At 37.7% G+C, this 19,527-nt stretch overlaps 1 protein-coding gene across 1 annotated transcript; it reads right to left on the reverse strand.

The window, feature by feature from the left end:
- Window positions 1-839: 839 nt before the first annotated feature.
- Window positions 840-6,287, reverse strand: LOC121387299. Its single transcript, XM_041518320.1, has 3 exons — window positions 6,175-6,287; window positions 3,895-4,276; window positions 840-1,712 (listed from the first exon to the last, which is right to left on the reverse strand). Exons 1-3 carry the CDS (start codon window positions 6,285-6,287, stop codon window positions 840-842), a joined length of 1,368 nt encoding a protein of 455 aa, XP_041374254.1.
- Between the last annotated feature and the right edge of the window lie 13,240 nt (window positions 6,288-19,527).

Below are 19,527 nucleotides of genomic sequence, written 5' to 3' on the forward strand. Positions count from 1 at the left end.
ACGTGTTTCTGATCGTTATAATATTTGTACTAGGTTAAATTTCATTTTATTTCCAAAACAAATGTTTTTCGTACGTATTATTTGAGGACAAAATCCAGTTTGGCCTTCTTACAAATATTAAGACGAACAGAAACACATTGAATATACAGACACTGATATTCTAAACCAGAAAATATATTTAATATGTAAGTTTAATCGTAGAAATACTTTAAAGGGACATTCCCGAGTTTGCGGCATTGTAAGATGTTTCCGACTAATAAAATAGTTCTACGATTAACCTTACATATTAAATATATTTTCTTGTTTAGAATATCAGTGTCTGTATATTCAATGTGTTTCTGGTCGTCTTAATATTTGTAAGAAGCCCAAACTGGATTTTGTCTTCACATAATTTCGTACGTACGAAAAAATAATTTTTTAGGAAATAAAATAAAATTTAACCTAGTACAAATACTAGAACGATCAAAAACACATTTAATATACAGCCACTAATATTTTATGCAGAAAAATATATTTGATATGTAATTACAGTCGTCAAAAAGTATCTGTTAGTCAATAATATCTTTAAAATTGCAGCAAACTCAGGAACGTCTCTTTAAACTGAATGCTGCCAACTTGTTTGTAATCGGAGATATAATATGTAATACTGACAGAACCACATACCAGTAGTTTTCCCATTCTCTTTATTACACTCGTTTATAGCACGCAAGATTTATACCAATCGACCAGTACACGGTCTCGTGGTATAATAATCATTCGAACTATAAACTCGTGCAATAACCAACATGGGGAAAACAACTGGTATGTAGTTCTGTCTATGTATAAATATGAATCATAGCTTACGTCCTTGGACATCTTAAACCAGCGTGTTTTACCTGTGCCAAGATCTTGCAGGCGGACTTCCCTGCCTTGTAGCAGACGATGCTGAACAGGATGTTCATTGATGCAATGATTAATGGCAGCATGTCAGGATTCCTGTTTTTCAGCGTGATGTTTTCAAAAGGCGAGCACTTTTCCTGAACATCACTATTAATGAAGAAGAAAATCTCCAGACATCCTTTGCTGCCCAGTGACAGGAACACTGCTGGGATAGCCATCGTCAGGATGATCTTCCATACTGAAGTGATCAGATAGATCTTGGTGCATCGCTTTCTGATGGACTTTTTGAGTCTGGCCAAAATGTTACCTTTCAGTTCATCTTGGTTAATGGGCTTTGTGTGTCCGTTATGCGCGAGTTCTGTTTCCTTTCCTTTCATGTGTCCGTTCTCCACGGGTTCTATTCCCTTTCCTTTCGTGTATCCGTTCATTGTGGATTTCGTTTTCTTTCCCTTCATCTTTGGAGTATGCACATAATTGTCCCACCAAGATACAGACGTCAAGATGAGGGAAACTGGGATGAGGACGGTCAAGATTAAATCGTTCATTTCCACGTACGCTTTGTAAGACCAGACGCCCATTACTCCTGCGTGTAATGTTGCCATGACTACATCCATGACGGTTCCCCAAGCCTTTTTACAAGACGACTCTTTTTTGCTGGACTGCAAGGCATCATAGCCATGTCGGTCGACGTTAGACTCGAATATTTTCAAAACAGCCGGGACGAACGCTACGTTGGTCAACAGGAGAGCGCCAATCAGTGGATCGAAGCTGGGTATGACGTAAAAAACTAGGAGACACAAGCCAATCGTGTGGAGAGTCTCTGCAATCATAGCCTAGAAAGAAGAACATTAATTATACATACGCTTCAGAAAAGTGTATTGACTTCAACACAAAGACCGGCCTCGGTGGCGTCGTGGTTAGGCCATCGGTCTACAGGCTGGTAGGTACTGGGTTCGGATCCCAGTCGAGGCATGGGATTTTTAATCCAGATACCGACTCCAAACCCTGAGTGAGTACTCCGCAAGGCTCAATGGGTAGGTGTAAACCACTTGCACCGACCAGTGATCCATAACTGGTTCAACAAAGGCCATGGTTTGTGCTATCCTGCCTGTGGGAAGCACAAATAAAAGATCTCTTGCTGCTAATCGGAAAGAGTAGCCCATGTAGTGGCGACAGCGGGTTTCCTCTCAAAATCTGTGTGGTCCTTAACCATATGTCTGACGCCATATAACCGTAAATAAAATGTGTTGAGTGCGTCGTTAAATAAAACATTTCTTTCTTTCATTCAGTAATTGGTTCAAGTCTCTGACATGTACACAGAAAAATGTTGCATTGTTAAATTCCTCCATCCAGTGCACCACAACTGGTATATCAAAGGCCATAGTATATGATATCCTGTCTGTGGGATGGTGCATATAAGAGATCTCTTGTTACTAATGGAAAAATGTAGCAGGTTTCGTCTTCAAGACTATATGTCAAAATTATCAAATGTTTGACATCCAATAGCTCAGGGGACGGGATTTAGCCGAGTCGGGTGAGTGCTCGCTTGAGGTGTTTGCGTCGCGGGATCGAACCACCTCGGTGGATCCATTCAGCTGATTGGGGTTTTTCTCGTTCCAACCAGTGCACCACAACTGGACAAAGGCTGTGGTATGTGCTTTCCTGTCTCTGGGAAAGTGCATATAAAAGATCCCTTGCTGCTAATCGGAAAGAGTAGCCCATGTAGTGGCGACAGTGGGTTTCCTCTCAAAATCTGTGTGGTCCTTGACCATATTTCTTTCTTTCTGTTTTTTATAGCCTCAGCGTTAGTGCAATCTAAAGCCCTGCTTACTAAGCTAAGTCAGGGGAAAATTAATCGCTCCCCTCCATTGGTTTCTATCTCAAGGTCTGTGATAACCATCCACCCTCTAAGTATTTGTTAATTAACCTGTATTAGGCAGCCACTAGCTGTAAAGAGACTATATTTTACTACTTCGTCAAGTGGTTACTTAACATAGGTTTAATTGTACAGTGACCCCCTCCCCCCCCCAAATCGGACACGCTCGGAACCAAGTAAAATATCCAGTTTTAAGAGGTATCCGGTTTAGAGAGAGTCTTGTTTTGTACTGATATTTAAAATGGGGACCTTGAAGAACGTCCGGTATTGAAATAATTTCATTTCTGATAGGGTCCGTTTTTGAGAGGTTTCACTGTATCACATTTTAATTTTAAAAATCAGCTGCCTGAGGTGAAATATAAACTGTAAGGGACTATCCATACACAAAATCTGGAATTTAAAACCCCCCAGCTTTCTTCATATGTACACCTTTTGTACGTTTGATCACTAGCCTCCCATGTAAGAACGTACATCTATCTTTCACGCTAAAAAGTAAATCGGATACAATTAGGAGTTTGGATTGCATACATTTTTACACCAATTAAAAATAATTAAATTGGCATAAGTACTCCAGGTTATCTCCCATTTATTACTAGCATCGATTTCCGTTGGTGCCCCCCCCCCCCCCCATTGGGCTATTTCTCGTTCCAGCCAGTACTCCACCACTGGTGTAACAAAGGTTGTGGTATGTATGTAAACCACTTGCACCGACCAGTGATCCATAAGTGATTTAACAAAGGCCATGGTTTGTGCTATCCTGCCTGTGGGAAGCGCAAATAAAAGATCCCTTGCTGCTAATCGGAAAGAGTAGCCCATGTAGTGGCGACAGCGGGTTTCCTCTCAAACTTTGTGTGGTCCTTAACCATATGTCTGACGCCATATAACCGTAAATAAAATGTGTTGAGTGCGTCGTTAAATAAATAAAACATTTCTTTCTTTCAACACAAAGTGAATTTTCATGATGCATGTGCGGGGTTTAATACTACAATTACCGAGGCCCAGACAGCTGAGTGCATATAGACATGAACATTAAACTGAAATATAAAATGTGATAGATTTCGAGATCTCTGTGTAATTGACTTGGTTGATTTTAATCGGAATTTACACACAGAGATGATACACACCAACAGATTACTCACCATCAGCAGAGGAACAAATTTTAGTTTTCCTGTTTTCTTGAATATCAGCCTCCACAAACAGGAACATGCTGTGAACAAATATGGAGCACATATCGCCATCAGCAACGCCCATACCCACTTCACTTCGATCACGTGATCGTGCGATTTTAAAGTATATGTTTCATTGTTATATTCAAATGTGAAGTTATCACGTGGGTAAATGTTGTATGTCATCAAGAGAAAGGTCAGCTTCGACAGGGTTGCAGTTGCCAGGACGATGATAAAGAAGAAACAGCAAAGTGTAACAGTCAACATGACGTAAGCATTTCGCCATTTTTGATCGTCTGATACACTTGCTGCTTCGTTGGAATTTTCTTTGAAGATATCCCATTTTGTTTTCTTCCTAAAACAGATAAAATGGTATATTCTGTTTTACTCAAATTATACAAATATATATATATATTTTTAAAAAGCTATTCAGTACATGAAAACGTAATATCTGAATTTAACAAAAAGCAAAAGAAATGACAAATTCTGTTTTGTATGTTACTCAATATAGTGTAGTCAATGACTTAACGAAGACTTTAAAATCATCGTGTTTGGTCTCCAAATGAGCTGGTAACAGTACAGGGCAACAGTAGTTCTTCCATCTGAGGTGCAATGGATCTACCCATAGAAGTGAAAACATTAGATTATTTGCCGCTCATCCCAGTTCTGCATGACTGGTACATCAACGGCCATGCTGTGCTGTGTCCTCATTGAGGTGTGTGGAACCAGATCATGTACAAGAGAATCCCCGCTACGAAAAGATGAATGTATGCATTGAAAGCATTTTTAATTTGTGTAAATAGGACACATTAGTTTAACTGAAAAATCAGTCTTAGAACCTATCGCCATGTTTTTCTTAAATATCTATTATCTTCTCTTTTTTGTGCATATACTTTATCAACATTCAAGGACGCTGCTCTGGCCACACGTAGAAGCTGTCTGGATCGTCTGTCCAGAGCAAGGATTAGTGGATAGAGGTTAGATCTTGATCGCCGTAATGCCCATTGAGTGGTAGACTTATTGTGCGATGCCATGGTCTGGCCTAAATCAAATTAACCAGAGGGTCTGTAATTAGGGTGCATTTGGGGTATTAAAGATCTTCATATATATTTTAAATTGTAAACTGATGTCAAGTGTGTTCTGTATTGTGATTGGTTAATTACATTGTTTTTTCTGGGTCAAATGAAAATAACACCTGGAAAGCTAATGACGTCATTAGCAATTGGAACAGGCCAAGTTGACAGTTCAAGGGTTTACAAATGCCTTCGATCAAAAATGACATTTGCGGGATCAAATAGACAATAACACCCGCAAATCTAAAAACTCCATATCGTTATCTCCTAAGTGTTTAAGACAGTTAACATTTCTAAGATTACTGTTACATAATCGATACATTTCAGCCGACTTATACTATTATGCTGAGATTTTCAACTTAGCATTTTAGCGAATTACGAATCAAACATGTTTGCTAAATTCAGCTTTAGTAATATATTTGTCGACTTGGCAAACGGCAACACAAACCTGGTGGCACAGTAACAGAGGGTCTTCGCAGCTTAAACCCTGGTGGCACAGTAACAGAGGGTCTTCGCAGCTTAAACCCTGGTGGCACACTAACAGAGGGTCTTCGCAGCTTAAACCTTGGTGGCACAGTAACAGAAAGTTTTCGCAGCTTAAACCATGGTGGCACAGTAACTGAGGGTCTTCACAGCTTAAACCATGTTTGAACAGTAACAAAGGGTCTTCTCAACTCAAACCCTGGTGATACAGTAACAGATGGTCTTACCAACTCAAAGCCAGATGATACAGTAACAGATGGTCTTACCAACTCAAAGCCAGGTGATACAGTAACAGTCTTTGCAACCCAAGCCTTAGGTGGACATAAATAATGTTTTCAAACTAAAAAAAACCAACCCTACATTTTCATTTGTCTAGCGGAAATAATCCTCCGCAATCTAGGTGTGTACAGCCATGGCTGCAGTCGATGCCTGGAGTCAAACTAAAAATAAATGTACTCATACTTGGTATTCCAGTCAGTGCACCATGAGTGATATATCAAAGGCCATTACATGCCCTATCCTGTCTATCAGATGGAAAAATATAGCGGGTTTTCTCTCTAATAATATACCTAAAAAATTACCAAACGTTTGACATGCAATAGCCGATGATTAATAAATTAATGTGATCCAGTGGTGTCATTAAACAAAACCTTTCATACTTAGTAGATTCGCTTCTTATTGGTGCATCTGTCTGCACCTGAGGCCGGCCGCAGAATTGTACAGGTTTTGACTCCGTTTCACTGTCTGTTTCCTCCGACTCCGACTGGAAATCATCATCTGCGTCTGGTCGGTCACCAGTAGGGAGGACATTCAGATTAGCTGATTGACCAGGCTGAAATAATAAATCATCCCCACTATAATCCGCATCATCGTCATCATTACTACCACAATAATAAATAATAATAATAATAATAAATAATAATATTAATAAAGAATAAATAATAATAATAATAATAATAATCATCATCATCATCATCATTATTTTTATTATTATTATTATTATACCAAAATGTATAACAATGATGATGATGGTAATGATAAATAATAATAACAATACCAATACCAATGCTAACAACAACTAATAATACTACTACTATCACTAGTACCTCTACTACCTCTACTACTACTACTACTGCTACTATTACTAGTACTACTACTACTACTACTACTACAACTACAACTACTACTACTACTACTATTACTATTACCTCTACTACTACTACTATTACCTCTACTACTACTACTACTACTACTATTACTATTACCTCTACTACTACTACTACTATTACTATTACCTCTACTACTACTACTACTATTACTATTACCTCTACTACTACTACTACTATTACTATTACCTCTACTACTACTACTATTACTATTACCTCTACTACTACTACTACTATTACTATTACCTCTACTACTACTATTACCTCTACTACTACTACTACTACTGCTACTACTACTACCACTACTACTGCCACTACTACCGCTACTGCCACTACTGCTACCTCTACTACTACTACTACTACTTCTACTACTACTACTGCTGCTGCTACTACTACTACTGCTGCTGCTGCTACTACTACTTTACTTGTACTACTACTACTTGTATTACTACTACTACTACTTCTACTACTACTACTACACTGGCGTAGGAAATGGGGGTGGGGTAAAGGGGCATGTGTCTCCCCCCCCCCCCACACTTTTCTGATATTTTGCTTTATATTTATACCATCTTCCTACGCTCGTGAACTACTACTACTACTACTACTACTATTACTATTACCTCTACTACTACTACTACTATTACCATTACCTCTACTACTACTACTACTATTGCTATTACCTCTACTACTACTACTACTACTACTATTACCTCTACTACTACTACTACTATTACTATTACCTCTACTACTACTACTACTATTACTATTACCTCTACTACTACTACTATTACCTCTACTACTACTATTATTACTATTACCTCTACTACTACTACTACTATTACTATTACCTCTACTACTACTACTATTACCTCTACTACTACTACTATTACTATTACCTCTACTACTACTACTACTATTACTATTACCTCTACTACTACTACTATTACATCAACTACTACTACTACTACTATTACCTATACTACTACTACTATTACTATTACCTCTACTACTACTACTACTATTACTATTACCTCTACTACTACTACTACTATTACTATTACCTCTACTACTACTATTACCTCTATTACTACTACTATTACTATTACCTCTACTACTACTACTACTACTATTACTAATACCTCTACTACTACTACTATTACCTCTACTACTACTATTACTATTACCTCTACTACTACTATTACTATTACCTCTACTACTACTACTACTATTACTGTTACCTCTACTACTACTACTACTACTACCTCTACTACCACTACTATTACTATTATCTCTACTACTACTACTACTACTACCTCTACTACCACTACTACTACTACTTCTACTTGTACTACTACTACTTGTACTTGTACTACTACTATTACTATTATCTCTACTACTACTACTACTACTACCTCTACTACCACTACTACTACTACTTCTACTTGTACTACTACTACTTGTACTTGTACTACTACTACTACTACTACTACTACTACTATCACCACCACTAATAATGATACTGATATTGATACTGATGATGATAACAATAGGGAGGATTTACTGCGTCTGCAGTCACACACCATGAAATACAATCTGATATTCAGTGGTATTCACGAGAATGACGGGGAGAACACAAGGTTGTGGTGAAGACATTCACAGAAAACGTACTCGGTATACCTGATACTAACAATATTCATTTACAAAAAGTGCATCGCCTTCGCCCACGGAACGATGGTAAACCGAGACGGATAATAGCAAGGCTTTCTGGAAAACAGGATCAAGAATGGGTGCTAAACACTGTAGCAAAAAGGTTGAGGGATAAACCGGACCTGGCTGTATATCAACAGTAGCCCCCCACCCCCGAAATTAACCAACGGAGATCGGCCTTAATACCAAAACTAAAAGAATACCAACGCCGTGGAGCCAAAGTCAAGTTGGTATACATACGACCAGCTGTATATTGACGGACATGCATATGACCCATCTACAAACAGGAACCCTAGTATACCGAACAACCAGCAGTGGAGACCGAGAAATCAGCCCGATCGACCACCCTCCCAGATCCAGGATAACAGCGCACGGCAGACCCCACTCACTGCTAACGACAGCTCGACACCCACCCCAGCTACCGCCACACAGCAGGAGACGGCGATGAGAAAGTTTCCCCATGACCTAAATCTTTTGTCGTGGAATGTAAACGTGGCCTAGAGAAAAAACTAAATGATTTATAGTTTTGTGCTTTTATAAGAACATATGATCAGGGACGTAGCTGGCGGGGGGGGGGGTAGGGGGGAGGGTTGGGGGGGTGGGTGGCAAAACAAATCCGGCAGGCATTATAGAAACTTAAAGAAAATTCTCTTCTTAACTGTTTATGAAGTTTTAGATTACTAACTACTCAGTTGCCCCCCCCCCCCCAAACAAAAAATCCTAGCCACGGCCCTGATGATGTTATATATTTTGTGAATGTTGGATTCCAAATGACTTTACTTGTGAACTCGATGGTTATAACGTTATCATAGTACCTAGAAAAAGATCTAACTATAGACAAGGAGGTGGTTCAGTTATTTTTGTGAACAACGAATATAAACCCTATATAACATTAGTTGAAGTAAAATTTGATAGTATTATTTGGTTGAAAATAGATAATTCAATTCTCCCGTTTGATTATGACCTTTATGTGGCTTGTATCTACGTACCTCCTTCAAATTCAACGTTTTATAAACACTACGGCCGTGATCTGTTTTATGAAATGGAAAAAAAATATTGAACATTATTCAAATAAGGGCAAAATTATGATGATAGGCGACTTTAATAGCAGAACTGGAACCCAGTCCGGTTTCATTGTAAATGATCAACTGCACAGTTCTATGCTCGACTCGTTACAGTCACTGTTTACATATGCAAATGACGTGCAGATGGCTCGACGCACAAACCCAGATGTCGTTGTGAACGACTTCGAAAACAGGCTGCTCATTGTATGTAAAAACACCTCTCTTCGTATTGCAAACGGAAGACACACAGGTAGCTTACACCTTCTGTGGCGCTAATGGATATAGTGTAATTGATTACATTCTTATAGGCTTTGAAATGTTTGAATATATTAGCATGTATACTGTGTGCAGTTTTACTGAATATTCTGACCACGCCCCCTTGCACTGTCAGCTCAAGTTGTCTATGCCAATCACGCACGAGTGCAAAATAACTATAGATGATGAGTGAGATTATAATGTCAAGGACGTCTTTAAATGGAAAGATGAGTATAAACATCAGTGTGTGATGGCAGTACGTTTAAATTATGATGAGCTTAGAGACCCCATTATTAATTCTGATTTCATATCCGAGGAAGCTGTTAATAATGCGGTTAATATGTTCACTGATAAATTAAAAACAATTATGTCGCCTTTTTGTAAAACAGTACCAAAACGCAATGACGGAGCCAAAAATCTTAAAGCCGCACACCCTAGTTCCATCCAGCGAAAATAAATTATAATTTGGTTAATCTACAAACCTGTAACACACTTAGATCACGTTTTTATCAAATGGAGTGAACAAGCAGGTTTTATATCGATAAATACCATGGGAATCCCCATGTCCCAATTGCTTGAAATAATTTTGAAAGTTAGTATTCTGATGTCACCGGTAGAAGCACAACAATGCCTACGTCACGACAAATTTCACAGACTTGGGGTGCGTTCGTTTCACCTCTCCTGGACATGTTCCAACTGTTCTGTCCTGGTTGTATCCCCTCTCCAGATATCGTAAGACTTAGCAAAATTATTGGTTTTAAGGGTTTGTAACGTTTTGTATTGAGACACTTACTTGTCTGAACTTTATTGTTACTGAAAATGTTCACGAACTGTGAAGAAAAATCTCACAAATGAACAACAACAAATCGGATATTGATTGCGCGAACCGTGCACGAGAAAACAAACCGAACCAAAATGATAACGGTCACGTGATATACCAACGTCTGTGACATTAAAAATAGATTGGACCTCGCTTGCTTAACGGTTTTTTCTCGACAACACGTTTTGTGAAAAAATGCAAAAAATGCATTTCGTGGTTTTACAAACATCAGGATTACCAAAAAGCACTTCAGGTGAATGGAAATGTGTATTCTAAATAATAAAATGTAAGTAAAGTGCAATTTTATTTGTGAAAAATGGGTTTTAATAGCGAAAAACAACGCCGTAATGGTTAACAACTAGCCGTAACTAGGGCGTGTCCCTTTAAGAAACCACATTCAAATACTGACAAGCCTTGGTTTAATATCCCCTGAACTATCAAAGAATGTACACAATACTTAAGTACTGGGTACAACTACTGACTACTGAAAACTGTATTTTGAAAAAAGCGTACAAAAATTTAGTAATATTGAATAACACATTAAAATCTTAAAGGGACACGCCGTAATGGTTAACAACTAGCCGTAACTAGGGCGTGTCCCTTTAAGAAGCCACATTCAAATACTGACAAGCCTTGGTTTAATATCCCCTGAACTATCAAAGAATGTACAGAATACTTAAGTACTGGGTACAACTACTGACTACTGAAAACTGTATTTTGAAAACAGCGTACAAAAATTTAGTAATATTGAATAACACATTAAAATCTTATTCTAATAACTGGGCAGGTTTTGTGAAAAAACAGTTTAAATGAATTAGGATTTGGTCATCTTTGGATAAACTAGAATGTCATCAACGTAAATTATACTCTAATGAAAATGAAGCAGCGTATTTTGGACCAAGCTAAGCAGAATCTGCTAAATGAAATTCAGATATCAACAAAATGTACATTATATAAACATATTGTAATGGATATTATTCTGCAATTTTATTTGTGTAAGCACATACCCGCCCACTATAAAAAGTACATAACCAAATTAAGATTATCATCCCTCGTCTTGGAAATTGAAAGAGGAAGTAACCATAATATTGAACGCAACAATAGAAAATGTCACCATTGTAATAACGATGTTGAAGATTAATACCACTTCATGCTAGTTTGCCCATTATTCCAAAACTTAAGAGAACGATATATCAAGTTATACTACAGACGAATTCCTTCTGTCTTTAAATATATACAGCTGATGCAAACACAAAACACTAAAAAAAAAAAAAAATATTGGTAAATATATTTGTTTGGCATACAGGTTACGGCACTCATCTGTTGTCTAATATTATAAAAGTTATTACTTTTCAGACGCATATGTTATAACTGTGAATGTACTACTTCCATGCATGTACTTATTTAATATATTTTGGTTTATATATTTTAATTTATTGTTACTTAATATGTTAGATCAAAAGTATGTGATTCATTGTATATAATAATTTAATTCTCCTGTGTGTTTATATATGCTGTATAAACATGTTGCGCTGATAAGCTTGTAGCTTAAAGCAATAAACGAATTGAATGTACACCATCCCGTAGACAGGATAGCACACACCACGGCCTTTGTGTGCACTAGCTGGAGCGAGAAATAGCCCAAATGGGCCCACTGACGGGGATCGATCCCAAACCGACCGCATTACCACTGGACTACGTCTCGCCCCCAATGTCGTCATCAATGCGTAAAATGTGAGAAATTTGGGGATTCTGTTGAAAATATGTAAATTTTTGTTAAAAATATACATTTCTGCCCCAACTCCTCGAATTTTATTACTGATGCTCATCAGTAACAACGTTTTACTTTTATTTGTATTCCCTTTAATTAGTAACACAAAAAAGAAGAAATTAAAAAAAAAAAAAATCCTGAATTTTATTACTTATTTCAACTTTTTACCCCCTAATAATCATATTTAGCACACAGTTTTGAGAGAAAAATAGAATGCATATTTTAATACAAAAACCCCCAACAAAAACAAAACATTTCTGTTCTCATTTGTTTTGGGTCAAACCATACATTGACTGGACTATAGTGCGCCTGTATATTAACATGATATATAGATAAATAGATATATAAAATTATATATAAATAAAAAAAGTTGTAGGTACACACACATATATATAGCAATCTTTATAATTGTTCATTTGCACGCTGAGGGGAACTTAATATACGTTGAAGATAAGACTTCCCCTGCACCGTGTTTAAAATCGGATATGCGTAACACAAAACTTAATCAGACAAATTAGACAAAACATCATGACAGTAATGTGGGTTATCTTCACACAGGAATGCACTACACAGACCTCAAACAAATGAGTAACAATATCAATGACGTCCAAAATGTTTGGTGTGACCCCACGCCCGTTGTTAGCCTATCCATGGTACGTCTCAAATTCTTTACGACTGTCAAGGGTATAATCTAACGGTTAACAAAGTGTATGACTCCACAAAAATCAAATAACGAGATAACACAGTGTATGGCTGCACAGATGTACAGTAACGAGTGTACACCGTGAAGGGAACGAAGGAAGGAAATGTTTTATTTAACGACGCACTCAACACATTTTATTTACGGTTATATAGCGTCGGGCATATGGTTAAGGACCACACAGATATTGAGAGAGGAAATCCGCTGTCGCCACTTCATGGGCTACTCTTTCCGATTTAGCAACAAAGGATCTTTTCTATGCACCATCCCATAGACAGGATAGCACATACCACAGCCTTTGATGTACCAGTCGTGGTGACCGTGAAGGGCTGCACATAGATAAAGTAACCAGTTAACACAGTGTAGGGCTGCACATAGATACAGTAACGAGTTAACACAGTGTAGGGCTGCACATAGATACAGTAACGAGTTAACACGGTTTAGGGCTGCACATAGATAAAATAACGAGTTAACACAGTGTAGGGCTGCACATAGATACAGTAACGAGTTAACACGGTTTAGGGCTGCACATAGATAAAATAACGAGTTAACACAGTGTAGGGCTGCACATAGATGCATTAACGAGTTAACACAGAGTAGGGCTGCACAGAGATACAGTAACGAGTTAACACAGTGTAGGGCTGCACATAGATGCAATATCGAGTTAACACAGTATATGGCTGCACATAGATACAATAACGAGCTAACACAGTGTAGGGCTGCACAGAGATACAGTAACGAGTTAACACTGTGTAAGGTTGCACAGAGATACAGTAACGAGTTAACACAGTGTAGGGTTGCACAGATATACAGTAACGAGTTAACACAGTGTAGGGTTGCACAGAGATACAGTAACGAGTTAACACAGTGTAGGGTTGCACAGAGATACAGTAACGAGTTATCACAGGGCTGCACAAAGATACAGTAACGAGTTATCACAGTGTAGGGCTGCACAGAGATACACAATCTAATTAAAATTAGCTCCACTATTACATGTGGATCTAACACCAGCCAGTTGGAGCTCATGTCCACCAATCAAAACCTTACTTGCAGAATCCTGCCAGTGATTTAAAAATAATTTGAAAACATTCCGAATTATCCTGAGGGTATACGACATGTTTCGTGTGAATTACGAATGCCTTAAAAGATGTTTTATTTTATCAAATAAATAATTTGTAATGTAAAACTGAAGACTGATTTAGTTTGGTCGGGGTTTTTTTTATAAATAAATAAATAATTTTTAATGTAAAATTGAAGACTGATAACCCACCCCGTACGTATTGGTATGGTTCGCTGTACTGCGGCCACTAAAATAGACTCGCCCGATATTTCTAGAATTTGTATGCTCCCAAATAACGTTATAAAAGACGAAGTGTGATTGGTCAATATTTAAATTATTATTTACAGACGAAATTTTACCTGGACATTGGGAACTACGCAGTGTTGTTAGCAATCCGATTAAAATTAGTTCTACTGGTCTAAATAAGGCATTCGTAATTCACATGAAACATATCGTATACCCTCAGGATAATTCTGAATGTTTTCAAATTATTTTTAAATCACTGGCAGGATTCTGCAAGTAAGGTTTTGATTGGTGGACATGAGCTCCAACTGGCTGGTGTTAGATCCACATGTAATAGTGGAGCTAATTTTAATTAGATTGAGAGATACAGTAACGAGTTAACACTGTGTAGGGCTGCACAGAGATACAGTAACGAGTTATCACAGTGTAGGGTTGCACAGATATACAGTAACGAGTTATCACAGTGTAGGGCTGCACAGAGATACAGTAACGAGTTATCACAGTGTAGAAGAGAGAGAGAGAGAGAGAGAGAGAGAGAGAGAGAGAGAGAGAGAGAGAGAGAGAGAGAGAGAGAGAGAGAGACCGAGAGAGACACAGTGAGACATTGAACGAGAGAGAGAAAGAGATAGAGTGTGTGTGTGTGTTGTGAGAGAGAGAGAGAGAGAGAGAGAGAGAGAAGAGAGAGAGAGAGAGAGAGAGAGAGAGAGTGTGTGTGTGTGTGTGTGTGAAAGAGAGAGACACAGGGAGAGAGAAAGAGACAGAGAGAGAGAGACAGAGACAGAGAGAGAGACAGAGATACAGAGAGAGAGAGAGACACACAGTGAGACATTGAACGAGAGTTTGTGTGTGTGAGAAGAGAGAGAGAGAGAGAGAGAGAGAGAGACAGAGAGAGAGAGACATATACAGAGAGAGAGACATTGAGATAGTTTTGTGTGTTGAGAGAGAGAGAGAGACACAGAGAGAGACATTGAAATGTGAGACATTGACGGTGAATTTGTGTTGTGAGAGAGAGAGAGAGAGAGAGAGAGAGAGAGAGAGAGAGAGAGAGAGAGAGAGAGAGAGAGAGACAGAGTGAGACATTGAACGAGAGTTTTGTGTGTGTGTGTGAGAGAGAGAGAGAGAGAGAGAGAGAGAGAGAGAGAGAGAGAGAGAGAGAGAGAATGTGAGACATTGAACGAGAGAATTGTGTGAGAGAGAGAGAGAGAGAGAGAGAGAGAGAGAGAGAGAGAGAAGAGAGAGAGACAGAGAGAGACACAGTGAGACATTGAACGAGAGTTTGTGTGTGTGTGTGTGAGAGAGAGAGAGAGAGAGAGAGAGAGAGAGAGAGAGAGAGAGAGAGAGAGAGACACAGTGAGACATTGAACGAGAGAGTTTGTGTGTGTGTGAGAGAGAGAGAGAGAGAGAGAGAGAGAGAGAGAGAGAGAGAGAGAGAGAGAGAGAGAGAGAGAGAGAGAGAGAGAGAGAGAGTTAGGGCTAGTTGAACACATTTTGTAAATAATCTCAACACACTTCACTATACAACTTTAATTTAGTATAAATATTTATTTATTTTTATTTAAAGTTGAGATATACACATTTAAGAAAACATTATCGTATGCCAGATTATATTTAAGATAAACCTAGAAAGAGCGATTATTCCTAGATGATATGAATTATTTCTCGTCAACTTTTATATAGGCCTATGTATACTGATTAACTAGTAGTTACTACGTAGCTACTTAGGTCGTTTAAACAGGTATAGTTTCGTTTAATGGGTTCAGTTTAAGAGGTTTTAAAAATTGTAAGCGTGACAGCCCTATTCATAACAAGGCAAAGGTTTGCGAACGTGTCCCTAATATCTCGGCTTTCTCGCTGTAGCATATTAGCTATAGAAAAAATTCACCTTGTGGAATGTTCTTCCTGGTTTTTGACATTGTAATAAAACGTTAGCCGTGAGTAACACAAACGCATATAAGCGTACAAGGTGTTGGAGCAAAACCTCAAATTCGGACAAATGACAGATTTTCGGGGGGAAATGACAGAGATTTTCATGCAAAATGTGCTAACCTGAGACCTTTTTTCACCATATATTTCCATCATTCTACTAGCAAAATTATTTAAAATGCGTAGTGATTATCCAGATTCGAGCATTTTTGTTTAATTAGGCCAAAAGCCGGTCTACCCCGTTACTAAAATGAAAACCCGTACAAATGCGTCATTCTTGTAACCGTTCATCCACATCCCTTTCTAAATGTTTATTTAACTATATTTCTTTATACAGTAATACAATACAACATATTTATGTGAATAGGATTAGATTACACGTGTACAGTTAGTTACTGTATATTTATCATTAGTAACATTTAAAGGGACACACTCTAGTATTTAAACACTAAGGCATATGTTTCTCTATTAGAGCCGTTTATGATCACTGCAATCAAACATTACTTATATTGTATTGTTTAGATTATCTATTTCTGTACAACCGAAGTGTTTCTGGTCATCCTGGTGTTTCTAATACCAAAAAATGCTTTTTTTTCATATTTTTAAAAAAGCATTCAGTATAATAAACAAGTTACCAGTGACTATCAAGACGTAGCAAAGGGTTGACGACGTATGAGCCGAAGCAGGGCCCTGTCCTCGTGTTGTGACGTTAGCCGCGGTCTCCCTGACCGTGGGAGATCCTTTACAGCATTGGTATGCCCGTGTTTTCGTATCAGTCTGCTGATTATGGTGTAATGATACCCCAGTTGACGTCCTATACTTTTGAAGGTCATGCCGGTCACATGCATACCAATAATACACCATCTTTGGGCCTCTGATAACCGTCGACGTGCCATATTCAACAATTAAACTTCAACAATACAAGACAGTGATGTTAAATGGCAACAATTGCAGTGTATTGATACTGCATTTTGAGCAAAGCATGATGGATGTGCATGTCGTTCTGTTGTGGGACGTCACAGTTGTCATTGTACTCTCCTATTATTTCGATGGAACACCATTCTTGACATACTCGTCACGTAATTTGCAGTTTTTACGAATGGGGCTATTTCAGTACTAATTACATCTAGGGGTGCTTAACTTTTTTCTTTGTGTATTATGTACAACAGTGATTTGGGGCTCCCATCCCTGACACTGCTATGTTTGTGATCTGGGACAATAAAAAAAAAAAAAAAAAAAAGTTTGTGTCCCGAATGAATTCATTCACAACTAAAATTAATTCAACAGCAATAAAAACTTGATAATAACGGGCATTTAGTTTATTATTCTATTTTTGACCCAGATATTTTTTCTTTAAACAGTTCATTTTATGATCAATATATAGAAAGAAATGTTTTATTTAACGACGCACTCATACAGATATTGAGATAGGAAATCCGCTGTCGCCACATCATGGGCTACGCTTTTCGATTAGCAGCAAGGGATATTTTATATGCACCATCCCACAGACAGAGTAGCACATACCACGATCAATATATAGAGGCTATTTCATTGTATATTTATTATACACATCTTTCCTAATTTTTGAAAAAATAAATAATAATAATAAAATAAAATAAAAATTAAAAAAACTTGAATCCAACGCGCAGTGAAATTTTAACTTACACTCAGTGACAGCACATTGTGTCACCATTATTTGTCTTCGTACCCAATCAGAGGGGCGGAGCGTAGCCCAGTGGTAAAGCGTTCGCTAGATGCGCGGTCGGTCTAGGATCGATCCCCGTCGGTGGGCCTATTGGGCTATTTCCCGTCCCAGCCAGTGCACCACGACTGGTATACAAAAGGCTGTAGTATGTGCTATCCTGTCTATGGGATGGTGTATATAAAAGATCACTTGCTACTAATTGAAAAGAGTAGGCCATGAAGTGGCGACAGCGGGTTTCCTTTCTCAGTGACTGTGTGGTCCTTAACCATATGTCCGACGCCATATAACTGTATGTGTTGTATAATAAAATGTGTTGAGCGCGTCGTTAAATAAAACATTTCCTTCCTTCCTTCCTTACCCAATCAGTTTAAGATATTTTACCGACTTTACGCTTCACATACATTTTTTTATAGGTACTTTTATTTAAATTAATTAATTTTATTTTTCAAATACGATAATTTGCACTGGTAATCACAAAAGTAAAAACGATGAAGCCACAGTGACCTCAATAATCAGATCGCAATAAGTTACAAGGGAGATAATTGAATCCTGAACTTGTTGACAAAAGTATAACTATGATTTCTATATTTTCACTGTAACTAAAATACATTATGGTTTCTGTAGATCGATATATTTCATTGCTATGTATATCATAAATTGGTTTCTGGCATGGGCGTACGATCGGGGGGGGGGGGGGGGGGGGGGGGGGGCAATTGCCCCCCCCCCCCAAATTCGGGCAAAACAGTGGGGGAAATTCGGGCAGTTTTTATCTGGGTAAAATTTCAGGCAAATCAACCCCTCCTGCCCCCCTAAATCAAAGAGTCCCCATACGCCCATGGTTTCTGGTCAATAGTTATTTTACTGTTATACCAAATATTGATTCTAATTATTTTATTTATGCTTTCTGGATTTGTTTTATGTTGAAATAACCACCAGTTATGAAAGACATTTTCCCCACAATAGCTTTTTAATTTCTTAATTTGTATTTTGATAAAATAATCTCCACACATTTTGTAGTAACTTCAAACAATATTTCACATTCTGCATTAGATAAAAAGAGTCTGCTGATCCATGTACATGTTAACGCTATCATAGAATTATAAATATTTAGCATTTTAATGCCGCCGTTTGGATAGCCTTGAGTTAAAATTTCCCGTTTTATTCTATCTGGGTTTTTTGCCAGATAAAATTAAAAGCCATTTTATTTATTTGTTTTATTGTTTGTTCTGGCGGGTTAGGCAATGAAATTAATAGGGGATTTATTTTAGGAATTATTAATGATTTAAAAACGACTATTCTTCCTAAAACTGTGAAATTTCTTATATTTATCAATTCATCAGGGCTTTAGATTGCTCCAACGCTGAGGTGATAAAGTGTGTTCCCAAAATAAATATGTCTGAAATAAGCAAGCCGAAATTAAGTACAAATATGCTAACCTCAAAACATTTCACCTCAAGTCAATGGAATGTTAAGATGTAATTAGATTAAAATAACTTGAAATGCATTTCTGAATATGCACAATTATTTACCAGCTATTATTAACATTACTGCACTAAAATGAACTTGGTGTGCTCAGAACAGACAATAAAAGTCTGTTGTGCCTAAATTAGTGAGATCTAAAGCCCTGTTCTTTCAT

This window comes from Gigantopelta aegis, chromosome 13, assembly GCF_016097555.1.
Source record: "Gigantopelta aegis isolate Gae_Host chromosome 13, Gae_host_genome, whole genome shotgun sequence".
In the NCBI taxonomy this organism is placed as follows: Eukaryota; Metazoa; Mollusca; class Gastropoda; order Neomphalida; family Peltospiridae; genus Gigantopelta; species Gigantopelta aegis.